This window comes from Oncorhynchus keta, chromosome 25 (genome assembly GCF_023373465.1).
Source record: "Oncorhynchus keta strain PuntledgeMale-10-30-2019 chromosome 25, Oket_V2, whole genome shotgun sequence".
Classification (NCBI taxonomy): domain Eukaryota; kingdom Metazoa; phylum Chordata; class Actinopteri; order Salmoniformes; family Salmonidae; genus Oncorhynchus; species Oncorhynchus keta.
The window spans coordinates 483,136-506,981 of record NC_068445.1 but is presented as its reverse complement, the minus strand read 5'-3'; the positions used below and the strand labels follow the sequence as shown (position 1 = coordinate 506,981).

The 23,846-nt window shown below is 41.0% G+C and overlaps 1 protein-coding gene and 1 long non-coding RNA gene across 3 annotated transcripts in view; both read right to left on the bottom strand.

Annotated features, from left to right (window-relative positions):
• Nucleotides 1–23,846, bottom strand: part of LOC127911657 (uncharacterized) — a 61,146-nt gene that overhangs the window by 13,115 nt on the left and 24,185 nt on the right. The gene's annotated exons all lie outside the window — the stretch shown is intronic.
• Nucleotides 1,771–23,533, bottom strand: LOC118357984 (uncharacterized). Of its 2 annotated transcripts, XM_035735294.1 has the most exons (8): nt 23,333–23,533; nt 22,796–23,046; nt 20,350–22,181; nt 20,004–20,183; nt 2,805–3,047; nt 2,559–2,693; nt 2,194–2,319; nt 1,771–2,019 (listed from the first exon to the last, which is right to left on the bottom strand). In XM_035735294.1, the coding sequence occupies exons 1-8, from the start codon at nt 23,353–23,355 to the stop codon at nt 1,867–1,869; spliced, it is 2,943 nt and encodes a 980-aa protein (XP_035591187.1). In that variant the 5' UTR covers nt 23,356–23,533; the 3' UTR covers nt 1,771–1,866. The 2 variants fall into 2 exon arrangements, with proteins under 2 accessions (XP_035591187.1, XP_035591186.1); XM_035735293.2 differs by having other exon boundaries at nt 22,796–23,533.

Genomic DNA, 23,846 nt, shown 5'->3' with positions numbered 1-23,846 from the left:
ATTTTTCCTTTACCATACCACCCCTCCCCTAATTGGAGTAAACTAATGGACAACAACATTTAGGCTTTTTACTTCCAGCTTATACTGTACATACTATATACATTTTACGGACACAGTACATTTTACATTAGAAAATTGGTTGGCAGACTGTCACGACTTCCGCCGAAGTTGGTTCCTCTCCTGGTTTGGGCGACGTTCGGCGTCGCCGGTCATCGTCGATCCATCCTTCATTTTCCATTTGTTTTGTCTTGTCTTCTCACACACCTGGTTTCAATACCATCATTACATGTTGTGTATTTAACCCTTGTTCTCCTCATGTCCTTGTCCGGAATTGTACTCCGTTCGCTCCATACTGGATTCAAGGCTTGGGACGAGGGGCCTTCAGTATCTCGTGGAGTGGGAGGGGTACGGTCTGGAGGCAAGGTGCTGTGTTCCAGTCGAGGACGTGTTGGACCCTTCAATGCTGCAAGAGTTACACCGTCTTCGTCTGGATCGCCCTGCACCTTGCCCTCCGGGACGTCCTCAAGGCCGGTGTCGGCTGGTGCCGCGCATCAAGGGTGGGTACTGTCACGACTTCCACCGAAGTTGTTTCCTCTCCTGGTTCGGGCGGCATTCGGCGGTCGGCGTCGCCGGTCTTTTAGCCATCGTCGATCCACTTTTCATTTGTTTTGTCTTGTTTTGTCTTGTCTTTCCACACACCTGGTTTCAATTCCATCATAACCCTCTGTTCCCCCTAAGTCCTTGTCCGGAATTGTTTATTGTAAGTGCTTGTGCACGTTATTCTGTGCGATGGGTTTTGTATTGATTGTTCTGTTTACAGTGATTTTTATTAAACTGCGCCGTTGTAACAGTTTTTGCTCTCCTGCGCCTGACTTCTCTGCCACCAGTACGCACCCCTTACACAGACAGCCGTGGTATACCACATGTATGACAAAACATTTATTTTTACAGCTCTATGTTGGTAACCAGTTTATAATGGTACCTCAGGGATTTGTGGTATATTGCCAATATACCACGGCAAAGGGCTGTGGGTCATCGGCTAAGGACTGTGGGTCATCAAACATGCCGCATTCAAAACAACTGGGAACTGCAGAAAAGGCAGGAAAATAACTAGCTCCGACTGGGAAAAAATAGTTTAGAATGGTCATCAGAACTCATAATTCCAACTCGGGAACTCAGGCCTCTTTTGTATCTTTCTGAGTTTCCAATTGTCTTGAATGCACCAAAAGCATCCCACTTAGCAAAAACCCTGTAAAAACCCAGGGGCACAAACAGGAAGTCCATCAGGTCAGAAGTCAAGAACAGTCTCAGGCCCAGTCTCCTCAGCCGGGTGACCACTTTGTTGTTGTTTGAATCGCAGATTGGCCTCATGATGATGCAGTTTCCTTCTTCTCCAGTAAAAGACTGATCAATAGTGTCTGGCTCTGGTGCATATTAATGAACTTTGTTCTAACCATCTCACAATTTATTTTGTTGGAAAACCTGTTGTTCTTGAATGTGTCCAAAATCCAGGCTGTAAGTAAACAAAATGTGAACATTGTGTAAGAGGGTGTACACTTTTTGGCACTGCACTGTACATATGGTTTCAGGAGCCTTGTTGCACATTATTGTGTTATGTTTCCTCAGCAATGGTTAATTGAGGTTATGTGCTTATTGCTTGATAGACCGACAATCAGGGAGGAATGCTCAATAAAAATATGTACACGTAGGGTCAAATTAATTCCAATATGAGTGATTTATTTAAATTCTTCAACGATCATAGATAATCAATACATGTAATTGTAACTGAATTCAAAACATTTGAGAATGTATTGGCAATTAATAAGATATATTTTATTGAGAGAACAGTAACCTTCTTTCTCAGGTTCAAAAGGATGGTGTCATGTACATGTGTTTGAGAACTGATATAGTGTCCTCTAGGAGAAGACTGAAAATCTCCTCAGACAGTTTGATTTTCACAGTAATCTGGTCAGCGCTGTAGTCCACCCACTGAAGTTCTTCTTTGTGAAGCTCTTGGATCTGAGGATTCAATGTGATCATGAACTTGAACATTGTTGCTGGAAGTTCTGCATGCTTTCACCCACTACAACCTAGCTCGGCTTATTGATGCTCATATATTCTAAATATCTTTCATGTAGGCCTACCAATAAACTGTTCCCACCAAGACATTTGAACAAAATTATTATCACATACCAGAATGTAGTCTACTCTGTCTCGCTTTGTACTCCTGTATTTGCACAACGTCAGGAGAATCTCTTTCATCTGAAGGTCCGTCCGTTCCAAGTTGAGCTCTTTCTGCACCTCAGATTTAACAGCAGCCTGCAAAATATGACATTACATTTCAAATTATGACATTTTTGCTCTTATGCTCTTCAGAAGTTCAACAGGGGATGATTACTGCACAAGTCATCACCAAGTGGGTTATTGTTATTTTTCTATATAATTCCATATAATATACATAACACACAAAATATGGTAATTGCATAGGTTCCATGTTCATTTTCATATTTATTTAGACAGGAGATTGTGTATATAGCAGACATAAGGCTACTTGTTACCTTCAGGTCGGTGAGAAAGATTCTACTTGATAGGAGACTTGAGAGTATATTTTTTGTCTGCCACATAGATCTTGTAATCCCAAAGTGATTGGTCAACACCCCATGAAGAATCTCAGAGGTGAGTTGGTGCATGATCTAGAGTAAGGTACAGTTGGCTAATGACCTCAAACATACATAATATTAGCATCCTGTACTGTGAATTCATCCAGGTTAACAATCATCCAATAATTGCACACAAACTCTCACCCGTCCGTAAACTCTGACACTCTCTTCGTCAATGATATAGCCTGGTGCTTCTGGGTTGTAAATCATGGTACTCTTTACTTGGCCTAAGAGGGTTTCCAAGGCAGTATCAACCAGTCTGTACACTATGTCACAGTCGTGGGGCTGGATTTGAACCTTCTCAGGAGCTGCAGAGCAGAGAGTATCGTGCCACTGTTCTATGAAACACAGCTTATTTGCTGTGCTGTCATCTTTCTTCTTTACTGTCTGAAAGTCATAGAAAACTATCACATAAACGATCATTCAAAAGAAAAAGACAAGTAATAGGCCTACACATTGCATATTCATGTACAGTATACACACTCTTTCTATTTATTTCATTTTTATGTAACCTTTATTTAACTAGGCAAGTCAGTTAAGAACAAATTCTTAATTACAATGATGGACCACCAAAAGGCCTCCTGCGGGGACGGGGTCCTGGGATTAAAAATAATAAATAAATAAAATATAAATATAGTACAAAACACACATCACAACAAGAGAGACAACTATTACTGCATTACTAAACAAAAAATGTCCTTCGATAGGCGCTAAACAGAAAATGGAAGGTTTTGAATAGACATAGGGTACACCTATCTTTGCCCTGATAATTTCTGACAGTCTGCAATTGAGTGCCGCCCATGCTACTGTATCTCCATTTAAAATTAGGGCACCCTCATTTTACAAGCGGGGGATGCCAGGTTTGTGTTAGCAATCTGCCTGCTTCACTGAGCTCATTGGCAGTTCTTAATAAACAGAGAAGGTGCATACCAGCTACTATGATGGAGTCTGAACGGCCATAAAGCCAAGGGTGGGGATTAACTGCCACCTGCAGTGCTGGAATGTTAGATCATGAGTTTTATGGTGAAAGCTCTTAACGACACTCCCCATTATAAAACAAGCTTTGTGGCAAGTGAACCTTCTATGCATCTCTATGGTTTGAAATCATCATTGTGGTGGTTCCCTGCTGAAAAAAAACAGCATGGACCACTCTTTGTTGTGTTTTCACTGGTGACTAGCCTTCGCTGTATGTTTGCTAGTGACCAGCAGAATATCCTGGTCACCCACAAAACGTTATGCTGGTTTGCAATAGTGATGGGTCGTTCGCGAATGAGTCGGCTCTAAGAGGGCTCTTGTAGGTGTCGGTTGGGAGCCGGCTCGCATAACAGAAGAGCCAAATCTATTTATAAAAATAAATAAAAAATAAGATATGAATAATCAAAAGATTTAAATTAATAGAATTAACAAATTCAATGAACAAAAAAAATTATAAAATGATATAGGCCTAAATGTTCAATCGCACACACATTAGTTCTGACTGTCTGCTCAGACTAACAGCATCACCTGTTGTTCCTGTCAATCAGACATGCAGTGTCAACCAATGAATCAAAGATGCGTGGGGGAGGGCCGAGCCAACTCACTCACAGTCACACACTTAGCAGCCGAGGAGAGAGAGGAAGGACAGCTGTGAAAACAACAGCTGGAAAATGAGTTGGAAGCATAGTAGCATTTAATTGCTTTCTAATAATGTAAACAATGTTAGAGCACAGTGTAGAATTTCCCAAAACAAAATCTCATATGAAGCCGGTTCTACGCACAACCTACTCCGGCATAAGCGAACTGTGCACCCAACTGTGAAGCTAGCTGTAGCGGCGCCTCGAGAAACTAGCGAGCCTGCTAGTGATAGTGGTGGAGCCAGCACCACCAATGGAATATAATCACGTGCTATCAGAAACCGCTGCATTTCACCCCAGGTTTAAGAAGTTAGCCTTCAGTTAGCCTTCAGTGGAGCCAGAGCAATTGATGAGGCTCTTCAAGGAATAAACTCAGCAGCAGGGAGGGACAGCCCCAGTAGTCAACTGGCTCAGGCACCAGGACAACAGGAAGAAGAGGGATCCGATGGAGCAGAAGCACCAGCAGTAGTGCCACAAACGTCTGCTGTTTGACGAGAGAGCAACTGGGGATGCAGCACGAAGGAATCCTTCAGCAGATGCCATAATGGAGGTCTGATCCTATTTGGAGAAGCCCCAACGATCTGCAGATCCTCTGAGCTGGTGGAAGAACGAGGCCTCGGTCGACCCACGGCTTACTAAAGTCCTCCGTTCCCTCTGAGAGGGTCTTCTAGAAAACGGGACAAATAATTACTGAGAGAGGAAACCGCATCAGTCCTCTCATAAAATAAAAATATGGTCAGCATTTCCGTGTGCTACTGGTTATAACATAGCAATAAAGAGAGAAAAGAGGGACCAGTTTAATGCTTTAAGTGGAATGCTGCAGTTTTGCACATTGTTATTTATTTTTCTTTGATATGGTGCAATATTCTATTATTAGGTTGTTCAGATTGTATTTGTTTCAAATTGTTACATTTATATGCACTTTGTTTATATACATTTAAAAAGTTATACTTTAATGCACATGTGTAATAGCATCCTACTTTTTTACATTTATTTCACTTTGTGGGATGCTGCAGTTTTGCAAATTGTTACTTAATTTTTCTTTAATATGGTGCAATATTATATTATGCTGTTCAGATTGTATTAGTTTTTAATGGTTAGATTTATATGCACTTTGTTTATATACATTAAAACGTTATACTTTAAAACCTCTCTAGGATAGGGGACGCCAGCGTCCCACTTGGCCAAAAGCTAGGGAAAATGCAGCGCGGCAAATTCAAATAAAATGATATAAAAATCAAACTTTCATTAAATCACACATGTACGATACTAAATTAAAGTTACACTAGTTGTGAATCCAGCCGACATGTCAGATTTTAAAAAGGCTTTTCGGCAAAAGCATAAGAAGCTATTATCTGATGATAGCACAACAGTAAACAAAGAGAGTAGCATATTTCAACCCTGCAGGCGCTACACAAAACGCAGAAATAAAATATAAATCATTGGTCCTTTTGTTTGATTAATTCCGTCCATATATATCCAAAATGTCCATTTATTTGGCGAGTTTGATCCCGAAACAAAAACAGCTTCCAATTTGCGCAACGTCACTACAAAATATTTCAAAAGTTACCTGTAAACTTTGCCAAAACATTTCAAACTACTTTTGTAATACAATTCTAGGTATTTTTAAATGTTAATAATCGATCAAATTGAAGACGGGTCTATCTGTTCAATACAGGGAGACAACAAACCAACGCTACTTTTCAAGTCTTGCGCAACTCTCAATCAACAGTGTTACCCAGTTCCTAGATGGCCGTACTTCTTCATTGCACAAAGGAATAACCTCAACCAAATTCCAACGACTGGTGACATCCAGTGGAAGCGGTAGGAACTGAAAACAAGTGCCTAAGAAATATCGTTTCCCAATGAGAACTCACTGAACAGACAGAGACCTAAAAAAAAAACGAATGGTTAGTCCTCTGGGTTTTGCCTGCTATATAAGTTCTGTTATACTCACAGGCGTGATTCAAACAGTTTTAGAAACTTCAGAGTGTTTTCTATCTGAATCTATCTACTACTAATATGCATATCTTATATTATTGGCATGAGTAGCAGGAAGTTGAAATTGGGCACGCTATTTATCCAAAAGTGAAAGTGCTGCCCTCCTGTACCTTAAGAAATGAAATGCAAATGTTTAATAGCATTCTTTTTCATAACAAACAAATGCATTTTTAAATACATTGTGGTTAACCTCTTGAAGCTAGGGGGCATTATTTTTACGTTTGTAAAAATTACGTTCCCAAAGTAAACGGCCTATTTCTAATGACTAGATGCTAGAATATGCATATAATTGACAGATTGGGATAGAAAACACTCTAACGTTTCCAAAACTGTACAAATATTGTCTGTGGGTATAACAGAACTGATATTGCAGGTGAAAGCCTGAGGATAATCCAATCAGGAAGAGCCTCTTATTTTGAAACCTCTGTGTTCTGATGCATGCCTGTCTTCTATTTAAGGTAGAGTATGAGTTTATTTCATAATTTAATTAGAATTGTTTTAATACCAATCATATTGGTCCGTTTGGGAGCCAAAAGAGACAGCTCTTTTTGGTGAGTTGAGCCGAATGAGCCAGCTCACTGAAAAGAGCCGGAATGCCCATCAATAGTTTGCAAGGTGATGTCTAATTCCTATTGGAATCCAGCCTTAGTCGGGATATCAAATCATTTGAATTTTTATTCACCTAAAATCTGCATTCAGTATGACTGCCAAGTAGAAAAAAATATGTAAACAAGACTACCTAAAGCATTTAAACTGGAACAATAATTTCAGTAACAGATGCAATAAACCCACCTATCAAATTGGATTAGTTTAGAAAAAATATGTTATTCATCTGTAGCATAAGATTAATTAATTGATTAATTAATAAATCAATGTACATGCAAAAACTCAATTTTGAAACAATCTGCAATAGAGCATGCTGGGAAGTATGATAGCTAGACCAGTGGTCACCAGATCACTGTCTGAGTCAAAATGCAAGCTGAGATCTCCCGCTAAGATTTATTTATTTATTTAAAACTTTTTACATGACATATACGCCTATGTATAAGCCTATGCAACACTAACCTATTAAACAGTACTGTACTGTAGCAATGAAGTTTGCTGTAACCTATAGACCTAATACATTATCACTTCATATTGGCTTTGCTTGAATTGCCCTGCCAATTATACATTTTTTGTTGTTGAGGTAAGCTATATGATCACACAGTAATAGATCAGTTGTTGTATTACTTGTGAGGCACAGCTGAGTGAGCATACATTTAAATAATTTCCTTTTGATTTTACTGGAATGATGGTGCCTGAATCTGATGGTCATTCTCAGTGAAGAGAGAGAGCAGCAGACAGGGTCCACCTCTCAATTTCCCTCTGCTCTTCCCTTTCCTCCTCTGACACTGACCAAAAAAGGACACCGTATTCCAGCTGATAGCAAAACTCGAGTATCATCGCATTATTTCTGCCTCATGCACAAATCCATGTTGTTAATAAAATAAAATGTTATCAAAAAAAAATACCAATAATATAAATATAAAATAACAATGCAATACTCATTCATTACAGCTGCAGTGATCGTTGTAGTGCGAGTGGGAGTAAGAGCACGCATTTTATGGCTTACAGAAGTGTTGACACTGCTGAGTAAAAACTTAAACTTAAACTCACTGATAAAAACAGCAGCTTTTTGCTGTATTTGTTGATAGTCTCTCTAGTCATGGTTTTAAAAGTTTTTAAATCGCACAATATCAACTTTGCTTTAGCTTTCATTTACACCTGCTACATTACAGCAGACATGTTAATCTGAGCCATCCGATTGACCAGTGGTAGGCCTATAGTGCATGTGATTTGCTTTCTGGCCCACAAATGCATGAAATGGTTCAAAATGGAAACACTTTACCAACCTGGTGCGCAGGACAGCTGAATCAGGTGTACCTATTTACTGAAATGTTTTGCGATCAACCGGTTGGTGACCACTGAGCTGGACTGGACCACTGGACCAGAATACACAACAACGACCAAAATGTTATTTGTCAGGGGTGAGGGTGATATGTGTTTTTGCATTTCAGAAAGGGTTCTTTACTGCTGAGAACCATCTGTCTGTTAAGAATCATCCTGTTCTTTCCCTCTCCACCATGTTTTCCTTTTTATGCCATGAAATGCTAAACTGTTACAGTTTTTCTCAATTGCTAAAACACTAAAACCCATTGGCTGAACAAAGTTCTCAGTTGCCTGGACTCATTTAGCTAATTATGCAGTCTGTTGTCCATACCTTAAACCATTTCACATGGTAAAACACAATTTGCAGATCTCACTTAGACTTTTCAGCAAAACTCTAAACACATTCTCATTCTCAAAACACATTCTGCACTCTAACGCACATGTCATCCATACTGGTAAACACAAGTGGCAATCAAATACAAATAGAGAACACATGTCATTGCTTGAACACAACCACTCAAAATTGATTTAAACTGTTTCAAATGATGCGACACAACCAATATAAGCCAGTTCAGAGAGCGAACAGGTTGTTGAAGGTGGGAAGGAGAAAGTCTGAGAATGGATAGAAGAAACAATGTGAGAGGACGAGGACGTATGCGAGGTGGGCGACGAGGAGGAAGGCAAGAAAGAGGAAGGCGAAGAGGAAGACAAAGAGTGGAAATATCTGATGAAATTCGAGCAACAGTTATAGACCATGTTCTTGTCCATGGACTGACAATGAGGGAAGCAGGACTTAGAGTACAACCCAATTTGAGCCGATTTTCTGTGTCCACCATAGTAAGGACATTCAGAGAAGAGAACAGGTACAGTATACTACTGTATTTTTGTAATTGCAAATGTGCTATACTACACTATATGCAGCTGTTTCAATAGACATGTGTCAAGTTAATCACTGTATGTATTGTACTGCATGAATATGTTTTGTAACTGCACAACTACTTTTTGTAGAATTGCAAGACTGCCACATGCAGGTGGAAGGACAGCTATATTCACTCGGGAGCAAGAGGCCGTTATAGTTGGCATGATCCTTCAAGATAATGCAATACGACTCAGAGAAATCCAGGAACGAGTGATACAAGACAACACACACTTCCAGGGAATCAACAGTGTGAGCATTTCCACAACTGACCGTGTCCTCCATCGTAACAGGATGTGAATGAAACAAGTATACAGAGTACCTTTTGAACGCAACTCACCAAGGGTGAAAGAACTGCAAGCTATGTGCAAGTAAGTGTAATCCAGATTGTCCACAGTACTAACACATACTATGTGAATGACATTACTCTTCAGTACATACAATGTATGTGAATCAGAAGCCTAATTGTACTCTACAATATAGCACTGTCTCTGTATGACTTACAAAATCCTACATACAGTATATTGTATTTCTACACAGACAATATTTGACTTGGAATCCTTGGACAGACCCAATGAGTTCATCTTTGTCGATGAAGTCAGAAGAGGACTGGCCACCCCACATAGCCTGGTTCCTCTCTAGGTTTCTTCCTAGGTTTTGGCCTTTCTAGGGAGTTTTTCCTAGCCACCGTGCTTCTACACCTGCATTGCTTGCTGTTTGGGGTTTTAGGCTGGGTTTCTGTACAGCACTTTGAGATATCAGCTGATGTACGAAGGGCTATATAAATACATTTGATTTGAAGCAGGCTTCAATCTAACAAAGAGGAGAAGGAGATGCCGAAACATGATTGGACAGTAGGCCATTGTTGAAGTCCCTGGTCAACGAGGTGGCAATGTCACAATCTGTGCTGCTATCAGCAACCGTGGTGTTCTACATCACCATGTTACACTCGGGCCATATAACACCCAGCACCTTCTAAGATTTATTGCCAATCTAAGATATATTTTTTTGAGCAGCAGGTTCAAGAGCAGCAGGGTCAAGAGCTAAATGAGAATCCCATTCCCACCTATGTGATAGTGAGGGACAATGTCAGTTTCCACCGAGCTGCTCAGGTAAGGGAATGGCAGTTTATGAACTTGTACCTCCCTCCATATACTTGCCTTTCCTGAATCCGATTGAGGAGTTTTTCTCCTCTTGGAGATAGAAAGTGTATGATAGACAACCCTACACCAGAGTAAATCTGCTGCAAGCCATGGATTTAGCCTGTGGTGATATAGGTGAGGAATCATGTCAGGGCTGGATACGGCACACAAGAGGCTTCTTCCTCCGTTGCCTCAGGAGGGACAATATTGCTTGTGATGTCGACAAGGTGCTCTGGCCTGACCCAGCCCAACGACAAGAAGAAGCACATTGATCACATGTTTACTCCTTTGATTTTTGTCCCTTTTAGTATTGTATACTGTAGTACAGTGCATTTTAGGCCTTATACTGTACAATGGACAAATTGTATGGCCCTGAACATTGTGCTTTCCATTTATTAACAGTACTGACTGCTCAATAGATTTTGACTGGTTAAAGGCTCAAATCAACAAAGAACAAGAATTACAGTATCACAGAGACAAAGGATAAGTTTGTGAGATGCAGGGTACAGTACTGTAAAACTATGGGTACAAGGAGGAGGAAGAACAAAAAACTAAATCGCAAAGAGCAAAACTGAGTAGTAATTTCTGATCAATTTTGAGCTACTATACATTTACATTACATTTAAGTCATTTAGCAGACGCTCTTATCCAGAGCGACTTACAAATTGGTGCATTCACCTTATGACATCCAGTGGAACAGCCACTTTACAATAGTGCATCTAAATCTTTTAAGGGGGGGTGAGAAGGATTACTTTATCCTATCCTAGGTATTCCTTAAAGAGGTGGGGTTTCAGGTGTCTCCGGAAGGTGGTGATTGACTCCGCTGTCCTGGCGTCGTGAGGGAGTTTGTTCCACCATTGGGGAGCCAGAGCAGCGAACAGTTTTGACTGGGCTGAGCGGGAACTGTACTTCCTCAGTGGTAGGGAGGCGAGCAGGCCAGAGGTGGATGAACGCAGTGCCCTTGTTTGGGTGTAGGGCCTGATCAGAGCCTGGAGGTACTGAGGTGCCGTTCCCCTCACAGCTCCGTAGGCAAGCACCATGGTCTTGTAGCGGATGCGAGCTTCAACTGGAAGCCAGTGGAGAGAGCGGAGGAGCGGGGTGACGTGAGAGAACTTGGGAAGGTTGAACACCAGACGGGCTGCGGCGTTCTGGATGAGTTGTAGGGGTTTAATGGCACAGGCAGGAGCCCAGCCAACAGCGAGTTGCAGTAATCCAGACGGGAGATGACAAATGCCTGGATTAGGACCTGCGCCGCTTCCTGTGTGAGGCAGGGTCGTACTCTGCGGATGTTGTAGAGCATGAACCTACAGGAACGGGCCACCGCCTTGATGTTAGTTGAGAACGACAGGGTGTTGTCCAGGATCACGCCAAGGTTCTTAGCGCTCTGGGAGGAGGACACAATGGAGTTGTCAACCGTGATGGCGAGATCATGGAACGGGCAGTCCTTCCCCGGAAGGAAGAGCACTACTACTACTACTATGATAGAACATGTTTTCGTTCTTCAAAAGACAATGACGGAAAAATATGAATCTTTTTTTAGATTAAAAATGTACTTCTCCCTGAGAATTGTATGTTTTGAACAATGTGTTTTCAATTTTTTGGTGTATTGTTTACTGACTGCTTGAGAGTGTATATCATTTTGATCACTTTGCTTATGATTTGAGAGCAGTGTTTGATTTTGAACACAGGTAAAATTGTTTCGAGGCGAATGTTTCATTTTGCGAGAGGAGTCAGAGGTTATGGAAATAGTGCTTGAAGATGAGGTTTTGTGTTTAATGTTTTCAGGAAATGGAGCAAGGTTTCAGAAATGGTGTTTTAGCAATTGAGAAAAACTGTAAAAAGTTCCTGTCCTTTTTACGGTACACTAAAATAGTACTAGTTGCATTGAAAATAAATTAAACACCAACACATTACAGAATTTTTACAGCTGAAAAAAGTGTTATTGCTGTAGAAGGACAATATACTGCTGAAAGCAGGTTGCTTGAGACTATTCCTCACTTGAGATTTAAACTCATAACCTCTTGGTTGCTTCTGACCAGAATTTCCTGAAACATCATCAGGTCTGTCGGCATGACAGAGATTGGTCACAGATTTAATGAAGAATACATTTATGCACTTTGATAAACATTGCTCAGAATCAAGTCAATAATTTTCAGATTATCTGACAACACCAACTTTAAAATAGCAGTGCTCAAGGACACTTGAAGTAAAGTGTGCATAAGGGCTTTGAGGATTTGAATTTGCAAGCTATGGGGTCGAAGTGCGTTAATGTTTCAGAAGTGCCACCATGTACATCTTTATTACCAAGAATGTACAGTGCAGGTACAGTACAGTGTTGTTCCCTGGGGTACAAAAAGGTCAAAGGCACACATCGGAACTTTTTTAGGGTACATGTGCAGATAATCTACTACAACGGTCAATTTTTCGACACAGTATTGTGAATGCAAAGCACAAAAATCTCTGCGCTTTGAAATATTGGTGAGGGGAATGTACCTGTGGGGATCACCTTATATTTTGGGGTGTGGTCTAATATTTGTCCATTTGTGCCAACCATAGGTGGAACTGATGTTTAAAACCTCTTAGGGATAGGGGGCAGTATTTTCACATCTGGATGAAAAGTGTGCCCAAAGAAAACTACCTGTCACTCAGGCCCAGAAGCTAGGATATGCATATAATTGGTAGAAATGGATGGAAAACACTCTAAAGTTTGTAAAACTGTTAAAATAATGTCTGTCAGTATAACAGAGCTGATTTGGCAGGCGAAACCCGAGGACAAACCATCCAGGGAAAAAATAATTGAGGTCATAGTATTTCCCATTATTTTCTATGGGAAGCCCTATTTAATAGGAACCTGGTTTCAGTTCCTATGGCTTCCACTAGATGTCAACAGTCTTAGAAATTGGTTGATGCTTTTTTTCTTTTGAGAAATGAAGAAGTAGTGCTATTCTTTGTAAGTGTAACTCCATGTGGACTCTACTGTTTGGTGCGAGTGAACTGGAACGAGTTTCACGTTTTTTTTTATCCGGTATTGGAAACAGTTTTCAATTGTATTGATTATTTAAATTTTAGGATACCTGAGGTTGGATTAGGAACATTGTTTGAAATGTTTGGACCAAGTTGACAGGTAACTTATTAGATACTTTGTTGTCATGTTGGGCGAGTTGGAACCGGTGTATTTCTGAATCAAACGTGCCAAATAAATTGACATTTTGAGGATATAAAGTGGTACATTATCGACAAAAAGGGCCATTTGTGATATTTCTGGGACATTTGTGGTCCTTCTGTGGCTCAGTTGGTAGAGCATGGCGCTTGTAACGCCAGGGTAGTGGGTTCGTTTCCCGGGACCACCCATACGTAGAATGTATGCACACATGACTGTAAGTCGCTTTGGATAAAAGCGTCAGCTAAATGGCATATATTATTATTATATTATTATTTTGGAGTGCCAATAGAAGAAGATATTCAAAGGTATCGTTATTTCTTACTTTTGTGTCGCCACATGCCGATAATCGCATGGTCTGCTTTCGCCGTAAAGCCTTTTTGAAATCTGACACTGCGGCTGAATTAACTTCTTGCGACTAGCAATCCCGTATCCATATGCCTCAAGCGCATTACCATAATGCAACTTTTCCTATTTATGAAAATCGCAAATGAAATGTAATAAATATATTCAAACACAAACTTAGCCTTTTGTTAACAACACTGTCATCTCAGATTCTCAAAATATGCGTTACAGCCAACGCTAGACAAGCATTTGTGTAAGTTTATCATGGCATAATGCTAGGCTAGGCTCTGCAGGCAGCAGGCAACATTTTCACGAAAATAAGAAAAGCAACCAAATTAAATAATTTACCTTTGAAGAACTTTAGATGCTTTCACTCAGGAGACTCCCAGTTAGATAGCAAATGTTCCTTAACAAGAAGTTGAGCTTTATTTTGATGTATTACACTTATATTTTCGGTTATCTTGAATATTGACATTTCTGTAGTTTGAATTTGGACCTCTGCAATTTCACTGGATGTTGTCAAATCCATCCCGCTAAAAGCGCAAAGAGATCACTAACGGGTTATTAAACAAATCTTTCTGAACCAATGAGTCTATGCAGCCAATTGTTTTGAAATTATGGTTAATACGTGAGGCTTTGATTAACACGGTGTACATGAGTGACAACTGCTTTTCAAAATAATAATAATTTATGATACAGGCATCGGCATACTGCTTTGAAGTACACTGCTTGACAATTGTGACACATGCCTTTGGATCTCTGGTATCAAATGTAACATCAGTAGTTATTTTTTCAAAGGTTGAGCACATCTTTTAACACGGTTAGTTCTGCAATCTTTGTAAGAGCATGTGACATTAAAGTGATGCACTGTTAAGAGGTTGCTGCATTTCACAATAATTTAATGAAAGTTAGTTCCCTGGAAGTTGCTGTGAATTTTGCGTTATCTAACTAGCAATCAGCTGTCAGTAAGTTATTGTAAAATTCAAAGTAACTTAATAGCCATAAACTGCTAGTAACTCACTGGCAACTAACTCTCAGTGGTGATGGGAAACCGAGGCTTTCTGAAGGCTTCGGCGCTTTCAAGAAATTGTGCAGAAAAATGGTTCATTACTCCGTGCTTCATTATCTGTTCACAACGCACATCAGTGACATCTGCCTCTCAGGAATGAATGAAAACTTGTGATTATCAGAAACATTTATTTTTCTCCACTGTTTTCATCAAAACTCTGTGGTGCAGTGATAAGTTGTTGGCTTTAGTAGCCTACAATCAATAGGAAAACCAGGTTTTCATCTAACATCATGCTTCCCTTTTTGACATCAAGTTCACTATTTTTCAAGAAGAGAATCTATGGCATTACTTAGGATGTTTGAAAAATTAGATTTAATGACTCCAACCTAAGTGTATGTAACCTTCTGATTTCAACTCTATGTATTAAACACTCCACAAATGTGTGGGTAACAAACTATAGTTTTGTCAAGTCGGTCACGACATCTACTATGTGCATGACACAAGTAATTTTTCCAATTATTTGATATCATGGGAAAATCAAAAGAAATCAACCAAGACCTCAGAATTTTTTTTTTGTAGGCCTCCACAAGTCTGGTTCATCCTTGGGAGCAATTTCCAAATGGCTGAAGGTACCACGTTCATCTGTACAAACAATAGTACGCAAGTTTAAACACCATGGGACCACGAAGTAGTCATACCGCTCAGGAAGGAGATGCGTTCTGTCTCTTAGAGATGAACGTACTTCTGTGTGAAAAGTGCAAATCAATCCCAGAACAACTGCAAAGGACCTTGTGAAAATGCTGGAGGAAACAGGTACAAATGTATCTATATCCACAGTAAAACGAGTCCTATATCGACATAACCTGAAAGGCAGCTCAGCAAGGAAGAAGCCACTGCTCCAAAACCGCCATAAAAAAAGCCAGACTACAGTTTGCAACTGCACATGGGGACAAAGATTATACTTTTTGGAGAAATGTCCTCTGGTCTGATGAAAAAAAATAGAACTTTTACGCCATAATGACCATCGTTATGTTTGGAGGAAAAAGGGGGAGGCTTGCAAGCCGAAGAACACCATCCCAACCGTGAAGCACGGGGGTGGCAGCATCATGTTGTGGGGGTGCTTTGCTGCAGGAGGGACTGGTGCACTTCTCAAAATAGATGGCATCATGAGGTAGGAAAATTATGTGGATATATTGAAGCAACATCTCAAGACATCAGTCAGGAAGTTAAAGCTTGGTCGCAAATGGCTCTTCCAAATGGACAATGACCCCAAGCATACTTTCAAAGTTGTAGCAAAATGGCTTAAGGACAACAAAGTCAAGCTATTGGAGAGGCCATCACAAATCCCTGACCCCATCCTATAGAACATTTGTGGAGAGAACTGAAAAAGCTTGTGTGAGCATGGAGGCCTCCAAACCTGACTCAGATATTCCAGCTTTGTCAGGAGGAATGGGCCAAAATTCACCCACCTGATTGTGGGAAGCTTGTGGAAGACTACCTGAAACGTTTGACCCAAGTTAAACAGTTTAAAGTCAATGCTACCAAATTCTAATTGAGTCTATGTTGTCTTCTGACCCACTGGGAATGTGATGAAATAAATCAAAGCTGAAATAAATCTCTGCTATTATTCTGAAATGTCATATTCTTAAAATAAAGTGGTGTTCCTAACTGACCTAACACAGATATTTTTTACCAGGATTAAATGTCAGGAACCGTGAAAAACTGAGTTTAAATGTATTTGGCTAAGGTGCATGTAATCTTCTGACTTCTGTGGTTGCAAATATAACACATAGATAAATGCATAACATGTATAAAATAGCTGAACACTAAAAACAGACTACATGAAGGAAAGGTGACATAGCTGCCAGGATAGCTGGACATACCAAGGCCAGAGGGATATAACAAAGGAGGGGGTCAGTCAAATGACTAACTGATGACCAATAGACATAGTTTGCATATTTTTAGGACGTAGAGATGCAGAAGGAATGACAGAGAAGACACATAGTCTGTTGCTCTGAGATAAAGACACACATACATAGTAACATATTGAGCTAAGTGCAGAGCCAAAGCATAGGGCTGTAAAATAGAGGAATGTAAACTATTTTTAGTATAGCTGGACACGCTAGAAACTGAGGAGACACAGTCTACTGATCTTAGATAATACACAAACAAAAGAATGCATTTAGTTAAGTGCAGGAACAAAGCAAGGGTCTTGTCATCATTATAATCTGATGGAAAGCAGGTATGGGCATTACTGGGCTGAACAAGCAGGATGCACGGATTGGGATGTAACGTCATTTACAGATGGGATGGGCTCATATGCAATATGTGAATAAATACTGGAACAGGGCTCTGGAAAAAGGGTGAGTCCCGTGGGGCTCTCCGGCTTCTGATACGGGGGTGTATTAAAAGTCTATCATTGAATTTCAAAAAGTTATTGGTCGTGTCATGTTTGAATCTATTGGCCACTACACTTCAACTGTACCTACACGTATATTTATTTTGTAAGTACTGTGTCCAGTAGAGGTCATTGATTGAAAGCAACTTGGAATTGAAGAAAGCACCGGAACCATGGCGAAATCAGTGGGATCTCACATTGTGCAACATATGGTTTGAAAAAGTATGTGATCTAAATAAGCTTCAGAAGTCATTGAGGATGTTCTTCAAAGTTAACTGCTTAGCAATTACGACGCATGCCTCGGAGCTCCCAGTATCAAACGTAACGTCACTAACTGCCAGTAACATGTTGGCAGCATACATGGCAACCTCTTGCAAAGATTGTAGAACTAGGCATGGACAAATTATGTGCTTGTTCAACATAACAATAAAACCACGTAAGCTGGTACAACACTTCCATATATGGTTGGTATGAATATAAAATATTTTAGACCATGCCCCCAAATATGATCCCCCGCCAGCACATTGTCTACATTTTGAAGTGCAGTGAGGTAAACAACAGCAAGACATTTTACAACAATAACACCTTCATTCAACTGTAAAAATTCTGTATTTTTACTACAACTCAGTAGCCGGTAACTTACTGTAGCCGGTAACTTAACTTACCCAGCCAAACTGAGCAATCGGGGGAGAAGGGTCTTGGTCAGGGAGGTGACCAAGAGCCCGATGGTCACTGACAGAACCTTCCAGAAGGAGAACCATCTCTGCAGCACTCCACCAATCAGGCCTTTATGGTAGAGGGGCCAGACAGAAGCCACTTCTCAGTAAAAGGCCCACTTTGGCACCTAAAGACCTAAAACAAGATTCTCTGGTCTGATGAAACCAAGAGTAAACTCTTTGGCCTGAATGTGAAGCGTCACGTCTGGAGGAAACCTGACACCATCCCTATGGTGAAGCGCGGTGTTGGCAGTATCATGCTGTGGGGATGTTTTTCAGGGGCAGGGACTGGTAAAATCGTCAGGATCGAGGGAAAGATAAACAGAGCAAAGTACAGAGAGATCCTTGATGAAAACCTGCTGCTGAGTGATCAGGACCTTAGACTGGGGCAAAGGTTCACCTTCCTACAGGACAATGACTCTAAGCAATAATAAATAATAATAATAATAATAATAATAATAATATAATAATATAATAATAATAATAATATAATAATATAATAATAATAATATATGCCATTTAGCTGACGCTTTTATCCAAAGCGACTTACAGTCATGTGTGCATACATTCTACGTATGGGTGGTCCCGGGAATCGAACCCACTACCCTGGCGTTACAAGCGCCATGCTCTACCAACTGAGCCACAGAAGGACCACAGCCAAGACATTGCAGGAGTGGCTTCGGGGACAAGTCTCCGAATGTCCTTGAGTGGCCCAGCCAGAGCCCGGACATGAACCGAATCTAACATCTCTGTAGAGACCTGACAGAGCTTGAGAGGATCTGCAGAGAAGAATGGGAGAAACTCCCCAAATACAGGTGTGCCAAGCTTGTAACGTCATACCCAAGAAGACTTAAGGCTATAATCGTTGCCAAAGGTGCTTCAACAAAGTACTGACTAAAGCGTCTGAATACTTATGTAAATGTAACATTTCAGGGTTACATTTTTTTATAAATTAGCAAAAATGTCTTAACTGTTTTTGCGTTGTCATTATGGGGTATTGTGTGTAGATTGATGAAGATTTTTTGGGCTGTAAACGTAACAAAATGTGGAAAAAGTCAAGTGGTCGGAAAACTTCCCGAAAACACTTAAGCTGTAGAACCTGTCATTAGCTCTACATGGAGCCAGAGGGTTCTTCATGAGTTGGTTTAAATGGAACTCTAAATGGTTCCCCTACAGCAGGGTTGGGAAACTTTGATGGGGTCCCCACAAAAAGTAGGAACTCATCATGAGTGGTGGCAGTGACTCATTGGTCTGTTTACCCACATACAGACCCACACATGCAGTCAAAGCCCTGACTTTTGCCATGTTAATATGATGTCTGAGTGAGCATGAACACAAAATAAGTGAGGGCCCCCAAATCGGTAATTCGGCCATGATTACTACAAGCCTAGATAGCTGCATAGAATAATTTATGCCTAATTGAGTAATGCCTAATTGAGTAACGGTCAGTGACTGTCATAAAAAAGTAGACACTGCTGATGCACATGGGGGGGGGGTCTAAACTAATCCAATCTGTTAGTTGGCCTTATTATACCCATTAGTGAAATGGTTGTTCCAGTTTAGATGGTTTGGTAGTCTTTCTAACCTTGGCAGTCATTCTGAATGCAGATTGTGGGAATAAACTCTGGCTGGTTTCCAATAGGAATGAAACATCCCTTTGCAAGCCAGTATAAAACATTACTTGATTCTGGTTTTGCTTTAGTTTATGCTGGCCCCAATTTCCAAATCACAGTGTAGGCTGGTCACCAGTGAAAACACAGTGGAGGCTGGCCACCAGCGAAAACACAGTGGAGGCTGGCCACCAGCAAAAACACAGTGGAGGCTGGCCACCAGTGGAAGCACAATACAGGCTTTTCACCAGTGAAAACACAACAAAAGCTGGTCTCTAAGCATAACCCGCTTGACCATGCTGGTCTTCCATCATAACTCGCTAGACCGTGCTGGTCAGCCAGAAAAAACAGCTAAATTATGCTGGTTAGACCAGTTTGACCAGAATCCGACCAGCATGAAACCGAATAGACAAGTATGGAAAAGCTTAACATTTATGCTGGTCTATGCTGTTTGTTTTGGGAGGGTGATGTAAAAAAAAACTTAAAATGTAAAACTTTACTCACATCAATTTGTTTGTTGTCCTCTTTGAGCAAGCCTTTCTCTCTGTTTCTCATCCTTATCTCTAGAGCATCCATTATAAGGTCTTGGATCAGCTCCTCAGTCAAACTTTCCACCCAAGAGTTTATGTCAAAACTAGAGCTCATGTTGTGTCCTGCTGCTTGGGGGTATGAATCAAAACCAATCTGCAAAATAGGACCAATAAATAGTTTGACGAGCAAGCATTTTTAAGGAATTTTAAGTAGGTCTGGTACTCTAAAGACACATCAAATACCCCCAAGGTAAAAGTCTGTGATGACTTTGGTTTGCCTCAATTGTGCTATTACACGGTCTGATTAAGACAAAACTCACTTGAAATAATGATGATACAGGCATAGGGGTGGATGAACTTGATGCCTCAGGTGTCTTGTTACAACAATCAAGTTGAGGGTTTTGGCACCATATCTCTTGTAATTGTCCCTCTTTATAGGTAATTTTAGTAGTTAAAGGATCATTGATTGGTTTATTTTGTCCCCCGTATATGTTGCCTTCCAATGGTCCACCTGAGGCTTCATCTTCTTTCAATCCATCCTCTTGTGATTTCAAGCAGTTTGGTGGTTCTTCATCTGAGAAGGGATCCTCCTCAGCCTCAGTATCCAGATCACTGTCTTGTGTCCCTCGTAAAGGAGAGATGTCCTCCGCTCGGACCAGAACACCACAGTTCCTATCACATCTGAAATATTTCACCCCTCTAAAGGTCCCGTTGTGGTTTCCTTCTGGCCTGTCCAGCACCACACCTGCCCAAAGGCCACCAGAAAATGCTGCCGGCCCCTTGTATTTCAGCACACCAGGTCTGGAAAGGCAGACAAGAACCCTGTCGCCAATGTCAAAGTAGAAGAGCGAGTCTGTGACATCCTCTTCCACTGGAACCAAGCTGGAGTTCTCAGTTCTGTCAAAAACATTCTGACCTTCAGCAAGGTCTTTTTTAGTTTCACCAGAGTTTATTGTGTTGTTTATATGTGGTCTCTTATCATCAGGGAGAGGAGGAACAAGCTCACTGTTAATGGATGGATCTTCTTTGAGACACAGATAATTTCCTTCGGAAGAAGGCGGGAATTCCTCTTCACTTGTGATCACCTCAAAAGCAGGTTGGGGAGGTAGCAGAGTGGAGCTAACACTCCCATATCCTGCACAGTGCACAACAGGTGGAGGGAGCTCGTAGCTTCCATAGGACAGAACCTCATCCACTGGGGAAAGTATTTCTGACAGACCCTCCTCAGAAACAGTTGTTTTTGACCACCCTCTAGTAACTGGTTTGGACATCTGTAAAACCAGTGGAATGCACGACTGAGCAAATGGCTTACTCAAAGAAGAGTGGTATATCCTTGCTGGATTTAGACATAAAGGCTGAGTTTGTGATCCATTTTTTGACCTTTTGGTGAAGTGTGGAATGCGTGTGTTTCCTCCGCCTCTCGTTCCATCTGTAACAGCCTTCTCCTCGTCCTCAATGTAGGTCAGACAGTCACTGCTGGAAGAAAAGGCATCTAATTCATCCCCTGTTTCAGAGACAATGTCATCACACAAGGGGCTTTCACGACTCATCTTTGTGTCACTATTGCCTGTGCTGTGGACAAAGGTTGCACTGAACAGACTTCCTCTGTTGGATACAAATATGTTGGTCTTCATTGTTTGTTCAGCTTCTTTAGGTTCTATTATGGTGCTGCCAGGGTGGGGTACCAAACACTCCTCAGTCCCTGTACTGGTTAACTGGTGATTGGTCTCGCCATGATTGCTTAACGGCAATAGACCTTGTGATCTTTGGTCGTTCTGTACATTGAGAATTACTGGGTCGCACATCGCCTCTATAGCGAAGTCCGTGTCGACAGCATCGCGATTAGCACAGGATGTCATTGGTAATTCCTGATCCTGTGCATTCCTCTGTGCCTCATACCTCTTCTGGCAGTCTTCAAAGAGCTCCTTGCTATTGGACAGGAAAGAAGATCCTGTCATGGAACTTACAGTGACTGTTTTTGCTTTCGGAGTGTTTGAGAATGATGGACATATGGAAACATTCTCAAGAGACGAGGCCACATTGAGTAAAGGGGGAAGTGTTTCTTTATTGCCATTCTTTTCAGGCGATCTCTTTTCCTCAGGGTAAGCAGGATGAGACTTGGGTGTCTGAATCTTCTCTTTAGTCAGACATCCTGTAAAAAATGAAATAATACAAATTCATTGTTCCATAGCATACACAACACAGCTTAATTTAAAAAGTCTGACAAGGAGATTATTTTTACAGATAAATATTCATGTTCACAATTGAATAATATTCTCATCAGATGCAATTGAATCAGTCAATCCAAAAACAGTAGCGCGAATTGAAAACGGTCTCTGCCTCCCTCCCTGTTTTGCCTTGGACTAAATATGCTGAGTCAGCCTGAGAGCATGAATATATATGCAGGGCTGAAACATCTTATGGATATAGATTGTCATCTTTATGTAGCAGTATATTGTTAAAAATCAGGAAAATAAGAATCAATACATTTAACAGGTTGCATTTATCAGTTTCTGAAAAAGGGTATATCGTGAGACAGTGTAGTGTTACTGACACACATTCCTCCTCGGCAGCCTGTATAGCAATAATAATAATATTCTTTAGAAATGGCAGCAGGGAATGAATCTACAGCATATGTCAAAGATGCACTCCAATCAATCGTGGAAGTTGAGATTTTGAAAGCATCATGAATTATTCTGACCTTTTTTAACCACTTTGTAAGAAGATTATTGCAGTGTCTGCAAAGCCTGTTCCCATTCCACCTACCCGTTAGAATATCTTCCTGGATTTGCACACCTTGCTCCACTATCTCACACCGAGGGGATTTTCCTGCACAGAGCTCAACTCTGACACTTTGAGACCGAGGTAAGCCTTTGAGAGTATGACTATGAGAGGAGCTTGGCTCCTTAGCTATACGTAGGTCTTGCTTGGACAAGCTCTGTTCCTTAGAATTCCCGTCATAGTTCCATAGTTCCCCAGATGAAAAGAGTCTGCTCAACCCTGAGCCTGTCCAAAATCTGACAAGACAAAACACAGATAAATATTCTCTCTTCAGAGCAGAGCAGCCATGCTGAAATCCTTTGGACACTGATCCAGCCTGGGTCTGGTTAAAAAATCTCATATAGACATATGGTCATATTAAGTATCAATATGGCTCAGACATGTGGGACACTGCAACCCAGGATGCTCTTTGTCCTCAACCAGTCCCTATTACATAGATTGTCCTATTAAAAATATTGTCCTTTGAAATCTACCAAGCAGTGCATGCATATATAATACTGAGAAAAAATGTCCTCCACCTACCCTGGCCTGTTCATGACTGGCATACTGGCACAACTGTTATGTCAGAGATGCTGCAGCTCAAGGCAAGACAGAGTTTCCCTGAGAGAGACTGCAGCCACACCCCTGGCTGCATCTCTTTCATTTCCCCCGTCTGACCCATCTTACTATCCTAACACCAGAAATGATCACATAGCACGAGGAGGATGCATCTTTCTCTGAAGCTTTTCCTTGCTCCTCTCTAGCTTGTTTCACTCCCACTTTCTCTCTCGCTTTCTCTGGCCAATCAGTTTCTCTCTGTATACACCCTCCCCTCTCCTATCCTCTCCACTCCTTCCTGTTCTCTCTCCCTCTCCCCCTCTCTCTCACTCTCTCTCTCTCAGAGTTTATACCCTGTCTGACGCACTGTAACAAAGCTTTTAACATCTTCTCTCAGTATACACACTGCTGACAATGTAAATCCACTAAGAAGCACTTCAGGCTAAAAATCATTCTTGTTTTCCCACTGAAATAATATACTGCAGTGGCTGTTGTACAT

Bases quoted from the DNA above. Each gene is read 5' to 3' on its own strand.
- LOC118357984 (XM_035735293.2), bottom strand. From the start codon at position 23,150: ATGAGATTTTTTAACCAGACCCAGGCTGGATCAGTGTCCAAAGGATTT. The intron at 3,048-20,003 runs GTGAGTAAAGTT...TATGACTTTCAG, and splicing joins AGGACAACAAACAAATTGAT to ACAGTAAAGAAGAAAGATGA. The intron at 2,020-2,193 runs GTATGTGATAAT...TTGAATCCTCAG, and splicing joins ACAGAGTAGACTACATTCTG to ATCCAAGAGCTTCACAAAGA.